Consider the following 17,065-nt stretch of genomic DNA (forward strand, 5'->3'; position numbering starts at 1 on the left):
TGACAGTGAAAAGAAAGTAGTCAGATTGGTTCTTACCAGAACAACTTGTTCTCATTTGCCTTGCGCAGGCAGGGCGAAAAATAGAGTGAGCATCTCTTCTAAGAACAGCATAGAGTCTTCTGACAGCACCTTAAAAACAGCCTCGCTTCAGTTCCTGCATCAGATGCTCAGCCTAGGAAATGTTCTAACCTGAATCGGTTGGGGAGTCAAGATGGCACAAGCTTCTTGGTGCTATCTTTCTGAAATGTATTAATTTCCCTTTGCCCCTCTTCCTCGGGAGTGGAGAGCCACTGCAGAGCAGGGGAGGCTGATAGGCTTATGCCCCCAACTTTCCTTTCTTGGATGTTTTTGTACTACAACACCCATCACCCCCAAGCTCAATGGCTAAAGCCCATTTTTGCTCGGAATGATGGGAGTTGTAGTCCACCAGCATCTGGGACCCAAGGCTGAGAACCCCTGATCTGCTGGACGCTGCAAAAAAGACCGCAGCAAAACATTCTTTGAGACTAGGTTCTCGCTGCTTCTCCACGTCCAGCCTTTTGCTTCCCACTGAGATTCAGTCAGGGTTAAAATCGCCGAGTCGCGTTTCCTAGAGAGGCGTACAGCGGGCAGCCGTGTCTCAGGCTCCGCCTCTTCCTCATGGAAAAGATCAGCAGCCTCTTTGCAGGGATCCGGTAAGTGCGTGGTGGGAATGGGAGTCCCCCTCCCAGGAGGGTGCTGGTGCATTGCTGGGGAGGTGGGGGGGGGGATGCAAAGCAGGGAACTAAGATTGTGGGTGGGGGTCGGGATAGGGGTATATGACCCAGCCGTGTCACTGAAACCTCTCGAGAGGTATCGTCGAGTTGGAATGATCAGCTTGTGATCAAATGATCCGTGTGAACCAGTACAAGAAAATGGCTTGTGACTAGCGTTGAGTGCATATTGCATTTCCCTCTACAGCTAGGTTCATGATGTGAGGGATTTGTTATCACCTCCGCTGATGATGAGGCTGGAATCATTGATGTGGTGCTGCTGTGCAAAACATCACGAAAATAAACAATGTGTTAAACGGGGATCCGGTGGCTTTCATTGTTCTTTCTTAATGTTTCTTGTCAGCCTAGAGAAGAGAAGCTTGGAAGTTTTTCACAGCGGGCTTTTAGTTCGCGGGGAGAGAATGGAGGTGTGCGTTCGCATATTGACCAAGTTTACCCTGAAGAGCCTGCGAGCTATCGGGGAGCACTTCATACACGATTCGGTTTTTTCATTGCATGTTAGAGTGTAGCCCAATGTACATCCGGCGTTAAAAAAAATAAATCCACGTTTTATGTTGGGTTTTTTGCAGGGAGGCAACTTCGAACTGGCAGTAAATCCACGGCAAAGTCTGCTGTCTGGGACAGCTCCTGGTAAAACCAGGCTTCATGGGGTGGAGGGGATAAGAGTAGTGATGAAATTGACAGAGAATCTTTCCCTTCTTCTAGCTAGTCAAGAGAAGAAGTGAAATGGACAAGTTCTCAGTTTCAGCAATGCATCTTTTGGGGGGAGGGGGGACAGTGCATCTTTAGTGTGTGTTCCTTTGACATCTGAAAGTCTGAGAATACAAGGAGTATTGTTTTAATTCTTGTTATTTTGTGTTTAAATCCCGAGTCAGGATAAGCAGTTAAGCACTCTGAGAGTGGAAAAACCAGCCAGACAAACCACCCTCCTGTCTGAATCTGCCTCTTCCCTCCACCCCAGCAGTCCTAGATTCTCACACACTGCTAGGTTCTGAGATGCAGCTAGCTTAAGATACAGCTAAAGAGAAAATATGGAGGTTGCTTGATATTTTTTCCTTTCCCCTGTGGGAACACTTATCTGCAGAAACTTCTGCAAAGCAGCAGTCTCTGAATCTATTCAGATTTTGCTTCCCCCAGAAGCTGTGATTCCAGTCCTGAGTTTGGTGGAGACAGATTTCTTCTCTTTCCCTAGTACTAAAGACAAGGCACAATCTCCAGGATAGATGCTCCTTTCTATTCAGACCAGGCCTTAATACAATAATGTAGCAAAATCTCTGCCAGAGACCCTGGAGAGCAGCTGCCCATCAGGGAAGCCCTTAGGACCCAAGATGGACTGAGATTGTGCCTCAGTATTAGAAGCTTTCTGTGTATCCCTCCATACTTAATAATTTAAGGATGACATCATTCCTCAGAATTACAGTGCTTCCTTTGTATGCCGGAGGTCCCAGCATACCTTCTAGGGTAAACTCTAGGGTTACCAACTGTCCTTTATTAGCAGGGACATCCCTTTTTTCAGTCCAAATTTGTCTGTCCCTTATTTTCAACTAATGGGAAGAACCTGTGGCTTAGATTGAATTGGTTATTTTCACTAATAATGAAATAAAGATGACTAGCTGACCAGGCGCATAGCGTCTGTGCCCCTAGTTCGACTCTCCCCCCGCCTTCTCCCTGTCTTCCTGCAGGCGTCTCTGATGCCCACCTGGCCCACTTCTCCCCACCACCACCCATCCACGGTTTCTCCTGCCACCACCTCCTCTTCCTGGAGGCCCAGCTGCCTCCTGACCCTGGTGGGTGCGCAGGCTGCCGCCACCTCACCCCAACTGGAGCCACTGCCATTTCCCCTGGCAGCAGCTCAACAGCCTCGTGCCGCGTGGGAGCTCCCGCTGCCCAGCCAATCCGGCACCTCTGCCTCCCAGCCAATCTGCTGGGTGCCAGGACGCATCCCCGTGGGCACGTCTACAAGGATTAATTATAAAGAAGTTCATGAGCTTCAATTCCTTTCTCTTCTCCCTCCCTACCAGAGTTCTCTGGTTCTGGTGGACTGCTAGGGTTGCCAAGAGTCCCGCACTCGGAACATTAACAGCCATCAATGATTGGCTGACTTACCATTCTCCAGGTATCAGTATCATGAAAACCATGAAAGTGATGGTTAGGTTTCACACACAAGCGCTGTCATTTCTGGCTGACAACAACTCAACTAACCATGGTTATATCAACAAGCAGAGGAGAAGCAATCTAAGTTGTAACTAGTTTAAGTTGAAAGTGGCCAAAAACACACATAGCACTGCTCCTCAGGCCCCTGATCACCCCCACATATTCCCCCTCTATGTCCCTTATTCTGACAATGGAATGTTGGCAACTCTAGGTTGATCCCTGGCATCTCCTGTTCTGAGAAACTCAGGCTGCAGAACTACAAAGGCCCTTGTCTCTGCTGGGTGCTTTCCAGATTAGCTGCTCAGCAGCAGCAAAATGCTTCCGTTCAGGCCAATCACATTTTATTTTATTATTATTATTATTATTATTATTATTATTATTTATTAGAAACGTAAACAGCAGGGGGAGCAGTCTCGAGAAAACTAACAACCCGAAAAAGCAGCAACTTTTTAACGTCAGATACACGATGTTATAGCACTATATCATAGTGATTAAATTCAAAACCAGGCATTGGAAATGTGAATGGCACCCTGCTGTCAGCGGAGGGACTGCGGTGTCACAACACAGAAAGTGTGGAAACACACTTCCGAGATCTGCTGTGACCCCATTGCAGGGTGTAATCTGGAAAGCGCCCTGGAGAACTCTTACTACAGCTTGGGGTTTTCTTTAAATGGGGGTGGGGCAGATATTTCTTAATAAGGGAGTGGTGTAAATGTGTTGGTCTGTGGTAGTCTCTAATTTCTTTGCTTTCTTTTCTTTTTCTCAGAGACAGACTGATTTCCGAGTGTGGATTAATGTCTGGAGACTATAATAACTTCCAAAGTGTCCAGCAAACACTACTTAGCTTTATGTAACAATGCAGTGACCTCTTTGTACTATTCTTAGTCTGGCAGTTAAAGTGAGGACTAATTTTGGCTGTGTTTGTGCACAGGGAAAAATGGATTTACAAGGACCAGCCAGTAATGTAAACAGGGAAGGAGCAGAAAAAGGCCCTCAAGCCATCCAATCTGAGAGTGACAGGAAATGCTGGGAAGGAACCATACAGAAGATCCTGGCAGGAGACACCACCAGCTCTGATGTCCAGCAGCGGAGGTTTGTGCACTTCCGTTACGAGGAGGCCAAAGGGCCCCGAGAGGTTTGCAGACGTGTCCACGATCTTTGCCATCAGTGGCTGAAGCCAGAAATACACACAAAGATGCAGATCCTGGACCTGGTGATCCTGGAGCAGTTCCTGACCATCCTGCCCCATGAGATGGAGAGCTGGGTGAGAGAATGTGGAGCGGAGACCAGTTCCCAGGCGGTGGCCCTGGCAGAAGGTTTCCTCTTGAGCCAGGCAGAAGACAAGAAGCAGAAAGAGCAGCAGGTGAGAGCATTTTGTCCAGGTAATTCCATGGGGCTCAGAATATGTGGGATACTCTCCCAGTTGCTATTTGCTCCGTAGTCTCCATCACAGCTTTTAGAAAGCTTGTTAAATCCTTGCTTTTTACCCAGGCTTTCATATGATGGTCTGCTGCTGCTCTTTGTACTTTGTATTGTTTTTATACTTGTGTTTTAAATTTTTTAATCAGATTTGTCTTATATTTTTAGTTTAATATTTTAACTGTGTCATTTTTATAATCTAGTTTTAAAAATTTGCTGTAAACCGCCTTGGGATTGTTTTAATGAAAGGTGGTATATATATTTAACAATAAATAAAAATAGATAAAATAAAATAAAAATACCCACTGCTTTCACAATGCAGAAGACCTTCTCAGTTGGGGTGTCCAAATATGGAACATTCTTCCCAGGGATGCCAGAATGGCTCTCTTTCTCATGTCTCTCTGGCACCAGGCAAAAACCTTTTTTATTATCCTAGGCCTCTTTAAAATGTCATCTAAGTTTATTCCAGTCTGCTTTGGAATGTAATTTCTTAATTTTCTCTCTTCTGTCTCTTTGCTTAACATCTCTATTTTTAAATTGTTGCTTTTAATATTTTTGTAGTGGCTGCCCGAAGACTATTTGTATTTGACTAGGACTATTGCAGTTGCAGGATGTTAAGTGTCATACATACAAACAAACCAATTCCTTCCTTTTTCCTGTTTCTGGCACAGCAGATGATGGCCAAAGTGAGCACTGATCTCCCAGAACTGGAGAAGGCTCCATCAGATATCAGTCAGGGACCACTGTTCAAGGGGATCATGCAGGAGTATGATGGAGGTACCATTTTGCTGGGTAAAGATGAAAGAGGTATATTTCACCTTGGCTTCCCTCTCCCCTGAAATCCATGGACTGCTTTATTTTGTTTGTTTTATATACTGCCTAACAAAAAGATCTCTAGGCACTTTACAAAATATAGATGTTATGTTCCTGTGCTAATGTACCCACAAAATAGGAGGTCGGTCTCCAGTTACCACCAGTATGTCTGGTGGTGACTCAGAGGCGGGCCTTTTCTGTAGCCGCTCCTGGACTGTGGAATGCGCTCCCTGCAGAAATCCATAATTTGAATTCTTTTTTGGCTTTTAGTAGAGCCCTTAAGACCTATCTGTTTAGCCTGGCCTCAGGGGTGTAACTATAATAGGGCAAGAGGGAGACAGTTGTCTGGGGGCCCACTAACTTGGGCCCCCACTCCGAGCCAAGTCACATGACTGACTCCCCCAGCTGCCCGCCCGCCCGGGCTTCCTTCAGTTGTATTCATTCTCCGAAATTGATGTGAGTGTTAAGACCTGGAGCTACCAGAACAGCATGTCTTTCTCTAGGACCATTAAATGACTTGCATCATCCACAATTTACAAATCCTTTAAAAAAATAATTAGGTTGATGTTCTATTGTGGCACATAGGTTCTATCTATCTATCTATCTATCTATCTATCTATCTATCTATCTATATCTATCTATCTATCTATCTATCTATCTATCTATCTATCTATCTATCTATCTATCAAACTAGGCTTTTTGTTACTACTATTCAGCCTCATTTAAGATGTCTTTACTTCATGAGCTGAGCTCCACTGAGGGAGGGCCCATTTTAAAATCTTGTCTCTGGGCCCACTCCAACCTTGCTACTCCCCTTCCTGGCCTTCCAGAGTTTTTAAATTGTTGTAAAGGGTTTTTAATGTACCTGTCTTTCAGGGTTTTAAAACTGTTTTATTGTTTAACTGTTTTATGGTATTATATAACTTTTAATTGTTTTGTTTTGTTTTTATTTGTAAACTGCCCTGAGCCAATTTTGGAAGGGCGGTATAAAAATTGAATAAATAAATAAATACATGCATCAGGATCTTTCGGACACTATGACTTCAGGGTAGGTGAGGAAATAAAGGAAATCAACAAATTACAGAGATCAGGTGCTGGAATTATCAGTTTATTGAGAACAATATGGTATTTAGATATCAAGAGGTAGTAACATCAGTAAAAGATTATATATCACTAATGCAGAGATTAAAACCATAGAGCAAACCATTTCATATAGGGAAGGTTTCTGGCCACTTCAGAACTAGGCAAGAGACACAAAATTCCCATTCAGACATTATGTTGAACACTCTTATATTGAGTGTACAGTGTGCACAGATATAGATATATTTATAGATACAGTTTGTGATTAACTGTACCCCGCTCACCACTCTGAGACACTGCAAATGAGTGGGGTCTGTTCCCCAAACTTGGGAGGCTTATAATTATATGGGGTCCAGTTTTATAGAGAGTGATGTTCTTCTCTCTTCCTACCTTTTTAAGCTTTCGTTGACACTACTACTACTTGCCTTGCTTAGGTTTGTGTCCGGACAACCTCTTGGTAGTATAACTGAGGACAACAGGGGGAGAAATATAATTCACAGGACTCTGAGTGAACTTTAAAATAAAGCAAAGTTAAGTTTATTAAGTTTATTTATGTACAGTAGCTTAGAGATTTATCTCTGCCAAACCAGGGCTATGCAAGCATAAGACTGTATTATTGTCTTATGTAAGGGTGGTCTAAAAATCGAATAAATAAATAAAAATATTAAACTTAGTCCTTTAACAGAAGCTAGACTTATAAGTTACTGAGGTGCCTGTGTGGTATTCCACAAGTGTTCCCTGATTCTTAGCCCTTTTACTGGAATCAGCCACCCTGGTTGAAGATCCACGTATATGCCATACACATCCATACATAAGAGTCACACTTGCTAACCGGAGGTGTTCACTGGGGTGTACAACTTACTACCCACCTCCCAGTATCCAACCCAGAGACCTTCACTAGAGATCCGATCCCTAGCTGTCCCTGTCACTGACTCTCTCTCCCTGAGCTAACAGTTAGACCCTTCAACTGTCACCTTTTGTTCCATTCTAATGCTCCTCCCGCAGGAATCCCACCTGGAGGGTGGTTCCTTGGGCTTCAAAAGATTATTGATAGCCCCGGTGCTGTTGCCAAACATCATACAGTTATTCCCATGTTATGTTTAACTCTGTTACAGCAGTACACGTCCTATTTGTGTCATGCAAGAAAGGTCATCTCCAAACTCTATTGAGTTGGCATCTGATGCTTTCCGTGGGTACTGGGGATAGCAGTCAGCTATTGGCACAGCAGTACTCCAAGAAGTTTCCAAGAAAGGAGAAAGAGAATTCTCTTGCTATCCAAGATTCTCCCTTACCATGTAGTTTGGAGCCCTAAATAATCCAAAAAATTAGGACTCATTAAACTGGGATTTCAACAGGTTATGACTTTGAGAACTGACTTGATCCAGCCTTTCGACAAAAAGTGTGAGGATATTTATGACTGATGGCCCAGTTGTCTGGAATTATATTCCCACTTGCTTGCTTTTCCCTCACAGGTACTGAGATGACCTTGGCAACTCACCCTATGTCTTTTCCTCTTGGTAGTGGAGTGGAACCAGTTGCTGTTCAGGTAGGAGAAGAATCATTGGAGAAAGAGGCAGGGCTAACCTCTCTCTGGGCTTGAAAGAACCTCTCTCTTTCCTTCTTCAGTGGTCAAAACTCCTCTCTTGGAAGATTTTGAATGCCTTTGAGGAAGCTTTTGATCCAGTGGAAACTCCCCCAAACACTACTCTTGGATGTTGTTTGGATTCAGAGGAAGCCCTGCCAGCCAGTCCTTTTGGATATTGTTTGGATCCTCGCAAGTCCCATGTAGATAAAATGTTCTCTGTATCCTTCAGGGTATCATGGCCTTTGAGGAGGTGGCTGTGTGTTTCTCCGAGGAGGAGTGGGCTCTGCTGGATCCAGGCCAAAGGGCTCTGCACAGAGAAGTCATGGAAGAGAATTCTGGGCATCTGGCCTGGCTGGGTAAGGCTCTCTTGTCTGATGGATGTGGAAAGCAGGAATTGGTGGTATTGCTAGTCTGTATCACTGCACTCTAAGGATGTCATGGAGGTCACCAGTGGCTCATCCATGTTTCTTGGATCTTCTAATTTGTTCTTTAAATACCAGTAAGAATCATGACAACTAGTCATGATTTCAGGCACAGCTTAGAAGGTAACATGCCTGAATCCCAAAAGATAACAGTCAAAGTCCTCCATCCTATTCTTCCTAGCTCACTCAATTCAGCCCTTACCTAATGGCTCCTTTTTAACCATGCTGGGGGCTTCAGTTGAGGCTGAGAGGAACGCTTCCCCTTCCTCCCCAAGTCCCTGCCTTGCTGGGACTTTTCAAAGCATGGTGAGCAAACAGCAGTCATCTTCCGGTAACGGGCAGAAACTTCTCGTCCCAGGCAGTCTCCCTGCCTCTCCCAGCTCCAAGTCCTGCTGCATGCCAGTGTGCAGGAGTTAATAGATCCCTTGGCCTCCCTTCTTGTTGCTTCACCTGGCTGAGGGCAGGTGAAGGATTCAGATCGGCTGCCTTGGTGTCTCTGAAGATTCCATCCAGTTGGAACTGCAAGAACTATTTGTCTCATTTCTTCTCTCCAAAGGAAAACTGCCATTTCCTAAAACTGACCTCGCCTCCTGCCTGAAAGAAGAAGACGAGCTATTTTCCAGTGACTCCAAGGACGGGGAGAGTTCACAAGGTAGCTGCTTTACTGTGTGGTGCTAAACTCTCTCAGACATATCTGGTAAAAAGCCATCCTGGTAGGACTCTTCTCTAGTTGAATGTCACCAACAACCAAGGGACAACTGTGGGGATTCCCTCAGTGGAGCAAGCAGGGTGGTAAATAATGGAAAACTTGTGTCCAAGCTGTGTGGGAAATGTCTTCAAATATCTCTGCAATTCCACATCTTCTGGAGCTTGTGGCTGCCAGTTGATGCCAGTCAACAGAGACGTGGTATTTATTTTATTTATTTATTTAAAAAAATTCTTGTATACCACCTCCTCCAAGGACTCTAGGTGGTGTGTGTGTGATTTATTTTTATTTATTCGATTTCTATACCGCCCTTCCAAAAATGGCTCCGGGTGGTTTACACAGAGAAATAACAAACAAATAAGATGGATCCCTGTCGCCAGAGGGCTCACAATCTAAAAAGAAACATAAGATAGACACCAGCAACATTCACTGGAAGTACTGTGCTGGGGGTTTAGAGGGCCAGTGACTCTCCCACTGCTCAATAAAGAGAATCACCATGTTAAAAGGTGTCTGCCAAGTTAGCAGGGGAGATAGATATAGATATATCATTAAAGGGCAAAAGCCTGGCAAAAAAGGTAGGTCTTAAGGGCTTTAAAAGCCACTATGGAGGGGGCTGAACGAATCTTGGGTCGGGGGAGGGTGTTCCAAAGAAGAGGGCCGGCCATGGACAAGGCCCTGCTACGGGCCCAGGCACCATGCACTACACAAGGTCCTGGGCCACTTAAGGAGGGCCAGCTGAGAGGACCTAACAGGACGGGATACAACCGGCCGAGAGAGGCTGTCCCGGAGATATACAGGTGCTAAGCCCATAAGGGTTTTGTAGGTGAGAACCAGCACTTTCAATTGGACCCGGAAGCGAAGAGGCAACCAGAGCAGCGACTGTAAAGAGGAGTAACATTACCAAATCTATGGCCACCCATGAGGAGGTGGGCCACTGCATTCTGGACTAGTTAAGGCCTCCAAATCATTTCAGAGGTATCTGATCTGCCTCCATGCTATTATTCTTTTGTGTTCTTATATTCACTAAGCAGTTAATTGGGCTTCTTCCCTGATATAAGGCACTGTTCCTTCTTCATCAAGTTTCTCTTTTTGTTCATGTAGATGAGAAGCGGGAGAGCGAGAAGGCGGGTGAAGCACCGAGAAGGAAAACTGAAACAAAAGAGAAAAAGATGAAGGAGCCTATTGTTTCTGAAAGGGCAGACTTCCATGTAATTCCAGTCCAGGAAGAATGTCACCAAGGAGAGAAACAGAGTAAGACTCCTCTGTGTGTAAAAATGTTTGGTATTAAATCGCACCTTAGCACACATCAGAGAATTGACTCTGGAGAAAAATCATATATATGTTCAAAATGCGGAAAGAATTTCAGCTGGAAGATTAACCTAACTTCTCGCCAAAGCATTCACACAGACAAGAAACCACATGAATGCTTGGAATGTGGAAAGAGTCAGGGGTCAAGTGTTAATGATAATACACAAATCCACACTGGCGGAAAACCATATATATGCTCCGAGTGTGGAAAGAGCTTCTATCAGAAGAGTAATCTCACGTACCACCAAAGAATCCACACAGGAGAGAAACCATATACCTGCAATGAGTGTGGAAAGAGCTTCAGCCGCAGTGACCACCTTACATCGCATCTAAGAATCCACACTGGATTGAAACCTTATCAATGCTTGGAGTGTGGGAAGGGCTTCACTCTGAAGAAAACACTTACTTTGCATCAAACTGTCCACACAGGAGAGAAACCATATACCTGCAAAGAGTGTGGAAAGAGTTTCAGCTATAGCTTTGGCCTTGCTTATCACCAAAAAACTCACAAAGGAGTGAAACCCTATCAGTGTTTGGAGTGTGGAAAGAACTTCACCGAGAGGATAACGCTTAGTCGGCATCAAAAAATCCATACAGGAGAGAAACCACATCAGTGCTTGGAGTGTGGGAAGGGCTTCTGCCGTATCGATAGCCTTAAATGCCATCAAAAAATCCACACAGATGTTATTAATTCCACAGAGAAGCCATTTAAATGTTCATAGTGTTGATTGAGTTTCATTCACATTACTCACCTTACTTTCCATCAGAGAGTCCACCCAGGAGAGATCCCTTATCATAACACCATTCATAAAGTATATGAATTTTTTTACCCATATAAGAACAGCCCTGCTGGATCAGGCTCAAGGCCTATTTAGTCCAGCATCCTATTCAGAGGCGTCCTGCCTCTGAGCTTGAAGGCAGCCTGTATTGATCAAGACTAGTAGATACTGGTAGACTTGTCCAAGCTGGTATCCATCAGCTCCTCCTGTGGCAGAGGTTTAACGACATACCGTGCAATAAAGTACTTCCTTTAGTTAATCCTACATTTCCTGGGAGTCGGTTTCATGGGATGGCCACTGGTTCTAGTGTTGTGGGAGAGGAATAAAATTTTCTCTATCCACTTTCTCCACACCATACATAATTGTATAGCCTTCAATGTCTCCCCTTAGTCATCTTTTTTCTAAAAGAAAAAACTCCAGACGTTGTAGCCTTGCCTCATAAGGAAGGTGGTCCAGACCCCTGAATATCTTGGCGTCCCTCTTCTGCTCCTCTTCCAATTCTACAATGTCCCTCTTGAGATATGGTAACCAGAACTGTACCAAGTACTCCAGTGCGGCTACACCATAGATCTGTATAAGGGCATTATAATAGTAGCAGTTATATTTTCAACCCCTTTCCTAATGATCCGGAGCATGCAATTTGCCTTTTTCACTGCTGCTGCACAGAGCCAACAATTTTAGCATGTTGTCCACCATGACCCCAAGATCTCCCTCTTGGTCAGTCATCCACAGCTCAGACTCCAGCAGCGTATGTTAGGGTTTTTTGCCCCACTGCGCATCACCTTGAACCACATTTGCCTGTGACTGTGAACTCTGTGTCACCCCCACCCCAATCAAGCTGCTGCTTATTGCTGCAGAAACTCTGGTTCCGCCCTCTCTCATCCCCCCAGTGAGACAAGGGCACAGGATCATGCTTTCACCAGCCAGGTACAAGTGGTGCCTGCCCTAAAGGTCTAGTCTTAGCAACGAGCCAAGATGTTTGTTTTTTTTAAAGTAAGAGTGAAATGTTTGATTTGACAAGTGGCCTTCTTTGAAGATGGCCGTGCTTTCTTTTCATGCGGCTAGTCATTGTGGAGAATTTTCTTTTTAGTATTTACCACCCACTCGCCCATCTTCCCCACTCCCCTTACATGGGGGTGGTGATGCTAGCCCTGGGCCTTTGACCAGATGAGGTATTCCATTAGAATTCAGTTGCCTTATGCACTAGCCATGATCATGCAGTCAAAGCACCGCCTGGTGGCTCCAAAGATGTACTGCTGGCTAGTAACATTGCAAGCACAGTTGCCAGTACATGTAAGCAGCATGTGAAGTTAGCTGATAGTCAACTGGAACACCTGCATGGTAAAAGTGCTTAGCCTCTGATCAAAGTCGCATTTCAGTCGGTGCTTATAAGACTCCCTTTCCAGAATTTTCCAACTGCCTCCTTCCTTTTAAGAAATGTTTAATTCTGACCACTGCAGACAATAGGTAACAAGAAGAGCAGTCTTGACAGTTTTCTGCCCCTCCACTAACCTAGGAATTTGTGGTATTAACATGGAAATGATGTTTGGGGGGGGAAAGACATGGATGTTTATTGTGTGTACCGCACACAATACAAGAATGGAGCTCCATAAAAATAAGTAAAGTTGGAAGGTAACTTAGAAGTCTTTTAGTCCAATTCCTGCTCAGAGCGGGAATCTCCTACAACATTCCTGACAGATAGTCTAGACATTCAGGTTCTGCTTGAATCTATCGCCATATGAGGTGGACTCTTCCCTTATTGTTAGGAAATTGTTAGGAACCCTTATTGTTAGGAACCCTTATTGTTAGGAAATTCCTGCTAATATCTAGCCTAAATGGGCCTCCTTGTTATTTCAGCCCAATGTTGTTTTTGGACAATGGAGAACAGGGATATCATTCACCAGAATTAGTCCATTCTAAAACAAGGCCTTCATCACAGACCTCTCTGTATTATAATTTGGAGAATTGCACAAACGCAGATCCAACTGTCTCCCTGTTAAGAAATAAATGTGTCTCTGCCTTTGTACACTTATTGCTCTGAGCCTCACAAAATCATTTGCTGGGGCAAAAGGAACATCTTCCCCATAGCACTGGAGATGAGTCACTGTTTCCCTAGAAGCAATAGTTAAAACATCAGAAAATTCTGAGGAACTTTGCTAATGGGAAAACTTGCTTGCCTCCATTTTAAATGAGGAAGAACAACAGGGAGAATTCCATTCTTTCTTGCTGGAGAACTGGAGTCGGCATCCATCAATGTGGGGGCGGGGAGAATATTGAATATTGAAAAATTAGTTTAACTCAGATTTTTGTATCAGTCCCAAAACTGCGTTCTTTAAAGTAAGCCTTGCAACAGTGGTGGATGCCTCCCCTTTCCTGCTTGCTATGTACCCTGTGCTTGGCGACTTGGTCCTTTGATGAAGCCTCTCCTGCTCCTTGTTCTACCCCACACATAGCTGATGCCAGCCTTCTATGCCTCTGCTGTGCCCCTCACTCAGTTCCCTTAGTGATCTTTGGGGAGAGACCTTCAATACCTGCGCGTGTCAGAGGGACTAGATAGAAAGCCACTCTGATAATAGACAAAAATAGCATGCCCATTCACTACATGTGAACACTAGAAGTTACAGTATTCCCCTTATGGGATGGGGCTGCTCTGGGAAGAGTGCTTGCATGCAGAAGGTTCCAAGTTCCTTCCTTGGCATCCCCAGATCGAGCTGATTGAGACTTCTCTCTGCAACTTTGGAGAAGCCGCTGCCAGTCTGTAGAAAATACTAAGCTAGATGGACCAATGGTCTGACTCTAGGGCACTCTTACCTCTGGACTTCCATGCCGAAATCCAGGCTCTCATCCCCTGAGGCCCTCCACAAATCCTCTTTGGTCTGTCCTGGATGATGTGGTCACTGCGCCGTGCCACCAGCGTGCACTGTACCAAACATGACCTCAGCCTATGCCGGGTGGCTACATATGACCTCTGCTTTAGAGATGGAGGAGTGGGGAAAGAAAGAAGTGGGATGGGAATATGTGAAGTTGCATGTTGAAATGTTTCTGCTAATGCATATATGCATAAATATATCTGTTTTATATTCTTACATTCTTGTGAGTTTAGTTGCTATTTGTGATCTCAATAACTCGTGTCAAAAATACTGCATGTGTCATGGTCTGTGTGTATGGGCGGGGGATGTTGCTTCACTTGCCGTGATGTGGGCTCCAAAGGCCTTTAGTTCCAGGCTGCAAAATTACCTAGGTGCACTTCTGCTGACTCGGTAGAAGATAGCTTCCGGTGTGCCTATATTTCCCCATTGTTGAAATGGAAATGACGTATAGGGCAACAAAATGACACCATGAGATTTTTAAAAAACCAACAACAGGATGACACAAAAGAATTTTCCCCCATGCACATCCCTAGTAAAGTTTGCAAGCTGAAGTGACCTCTTGTTGACCTGCAGGAGTTGCTGGAACCAGATGAGTCCCGGCAAACATGTTTTCTCTCCACTCGTGCACCTGCACATGAAGCCGCGGGGGAGGCCAGAAGGTAGCCGAGATGAGTCCCTCTTCCCCATAATTACCCTAATCATAGAGATTTATTCTCCAGAGCTCATGGGAGTTTTCTTCGTCTTCTTCCAAAGTCTGTTGTTGAAATCAACCACATAAATATAACCAAAAGGAAACAGAAGGTGTCATGCCTCCTTGAAGCTGGGCCTGAAGGGACTCGTGCATAAAACTCCCCTGTGCTGCTGGGAATGGAAGCCTGGGCTGAGATTGCCACTGTGAAGTTTTCCTGTCATCAGATCAAATGCCCTGGGCGCATTCCATCTTTACCAGTGAAGTCACTGCAGCCTTGGAGACTATTCACTCGATTGTAGAAAATCAGGCTAGCCTCCACTAGCCCGATTTCCTACAGCCGTGTAGACTGCTGGGTTCGGCTGCGAGCCTGGTGGTTCTTGAGTGGGTAACCCACTCAAGTAGCCCGCCCCTTATACCGGGTTTTTGGGATTGTGAGTAGCCACAGCGCGGCTTTGCGCCATGGCTACTCACGAGTAGACCCCCCCCGACGGGAGGCTGAAAAGCAGCATCCCGGCTCAGGGGTCTCTCCAGCAAGCCCTGCGTGCTCGTGCAGGGCCTACTGGAGCTTCCGGGGACCACGCAGCCCCCAAACTCCCCAGTCCCCGCCGGCTCCGTCACAGAGCCGGCAGTCGTGTGGGCAGCCGATCCAGCTGCCCAGGGCTTCCACCCTGCTCGTCTGCGGGGAGAGATGCAAAAAGCAGGTCTCACTGATTGTGAGACGCGCCTCTTGGTCTAGCAAGAGCGGGCCTTCCTCCCTGCTTTCATTGCTCCACATGGCACTCATGGTTACATCAATCTCATCTGAAGAGGGCTTCTCTTTCTTGCCTTTCCTGGAAGCCTCTTGACTGTGCCTTGCCCTTGACCGTGAAAACCAGCATAAAAGGAAAGCATCAAATGCCAATTCAGCAGATGTCGGAGCTGGACCTAGAATTTCTCAACCCCCAATTTTTCTCATGGTCATCACCATTGACCTTTCTTTGTGAGGTCGAGATTGTTGCTCCCTCTCTGCAGCTCTTCAAACCCCCATGGCCAGAGGCGCTCTTACCCCTCAGGCCTTGGGGCTTTGGTCTGTGGCCTCCAAATGGCCAGGGGGGTGGGCTCCTGCATTTGCCCCACCACTGCCCCACTGCTCTGTACCTCTAGGTTTTGGTGTGGTTTTTTTGCATAACTTAAGCTGCAAAGTGTGCAGCTGAGGGGTAGTGACTGGGGTGTACGTGAGCCAAGCAGGCCTCGCCTGCCCCCTGCCGCCGGCTGGAGTGACCGCTGGGCCTGTCCGTTCAGCCCAGCGGCTCTTGATAACTAAGAACTAATCTGCCTAGTTTCCTTTCAGTATCCCTACAATGGGACTAAATTTGGTCCAGAGCGGTTAGGCAGCTCACAAGTCAGCCCACTTGCGTCTCAAACGTTCATGCATCCGCCATCTTGAATTGGGGTGGATGACATCATCACAAACTATGTGTCTGAGGTGTCCCTGTGTTGTCCCTACAACTGTACCAAATTTGGTTCAAATCGGTTCCCACTTGCACCTCAAATGTTCACGTGTCTGCTATCTTGAATAAGGGTGGATGACATCATCTCAAGCTAAGTTGTTGAGGTATCCCTATGTGTCCCTACAACTGTACTTGATTTGGTTCATATTTGGTTCCCACTTGCACCACAAATGTTCATGTGTCCGCTATCTTGAATAAGGGTGGATGATGTCATCTCAAGCTAAGTTGTTGAGGTATCCCTATGTGTCCCTACAACTGTACTTGATTTGGTTCATATTGAGCCATACATTGCGAAGTTGATGGGGGGCGGGGACACATACACACAAACACACACACACGACACACACGTAGAATGCCGGGTGATCTCATAAGCCTACTGGAAAATAGGCTAAAAATCAAGCTGCAGGAAAAATGCTCAAAGGTCTCAGGCAGAAAGGAGGAGCCTTGAGAGGCATCATGCCTCTGAGGCTGGAGATGGCCTATAGCCCCCAGACTAGCCACTGATAGACCTGTCCTCCATGAATGGCCTTTTAAAGCCATCCAAGCTAGTGGCCATCACCACATCCCATGGCAAAGAATTCCATAGATTAATTACGCATTGTGTGAAGAAGTACTTCCTTTTGTCGGTCTGAGAGACCTTAAAGGCAAAGTTGAAGACAGATCATCCTGGAGAGAAGTTATCTATGTGGTCGCTAAGAGTTGACACCGATTTGACGGCATTTAATCAATCAACTTTAATGTAAAGCCAGGCAGATTCCCAGTGCAATCCCCACCCTTTGCCTTGCGGGGAACATTGGAAGCTACCTTGTTGAATCAGACCAGACCTTTGTTACATCTAACTCCGTACTGACTACACAGACTGGCAGCAGCTCTCCAGGGTTTCAGACAGGAGTCTTTCCCAGCCCTATGTGAAGATGCTGCCAGGGATTGAACCTGGGAACTTCTGCATGCAGAGCAGGTGCTATGCTACTGAGCTATGAGCCTCTGCTTCACAAG

The 17,065-nt window shown here is 45.7% G+C and overlaps 1 protein-coding gene across 3 annotated transcripts; it reads left to right on the forward strand.

The window, feature by feature from the left end:
* Window positions 1-476: 476 nt before the first annotated feature.
* Window positions 477-14,104, forward strand: LOC128341961 (zinc finger protein with KRAB and SCAN domains 7-like). 3 transcript variants are annotated; one of them, XM_053288679.1, is made up of 7 exons: window positions 477-674; window positions 3,838-4,269; window positions 4,997-5,132; window positions 7,691-7,764; window positions 8,033-8,159; window positions 8,782-8,877; window positions 10,033-14,104. In XM_053288679.1, exons 2-7 carry the CDS (start codon window positions 3,844-3,846, stop codon window positions 10,959-10,961), a joined length of 1,788 nt encoding a protein of 595 aa, XP_053144654.1. In that variant the 5' UTR covers window positions 477-674; window positions 3,838-3,843; the 3' UTR covers window positions 10,962-14,104. The 3 variants fall into 3 exon arrangements, with proteins under 3 accessions (XP_053144654.1, XP_053144653.1, XP_053144655.1); XM_053288678.1 differs by having other exon boundaries at window positions 478-674; window positions 3,673-4,269; XM_053288680.1 differs by lacking the exon at window positions 477-674 and having other exon boundaries at window positions 811-4,269; window positions 5,000-5,132.
* The last annotated feature ends 2,961 nt before the right edge of the window (window positions 14,105-17,065 follow it).

This window comes from Hemicordylus capensis, chromosome 2 (assembly GCF_027244095.1).
Source record: "Hemicordylus capensis ecotype Gifberg chromosome 2, rHemCap1.1.pri, whole genome shotgun sequence".
Lineage (NCBI taxonomy): Eukaryota > Metazoa > Chordata > Lepidosauria > Squamata > Cordylidae > Hemicordylus > Hemicordylus capensis.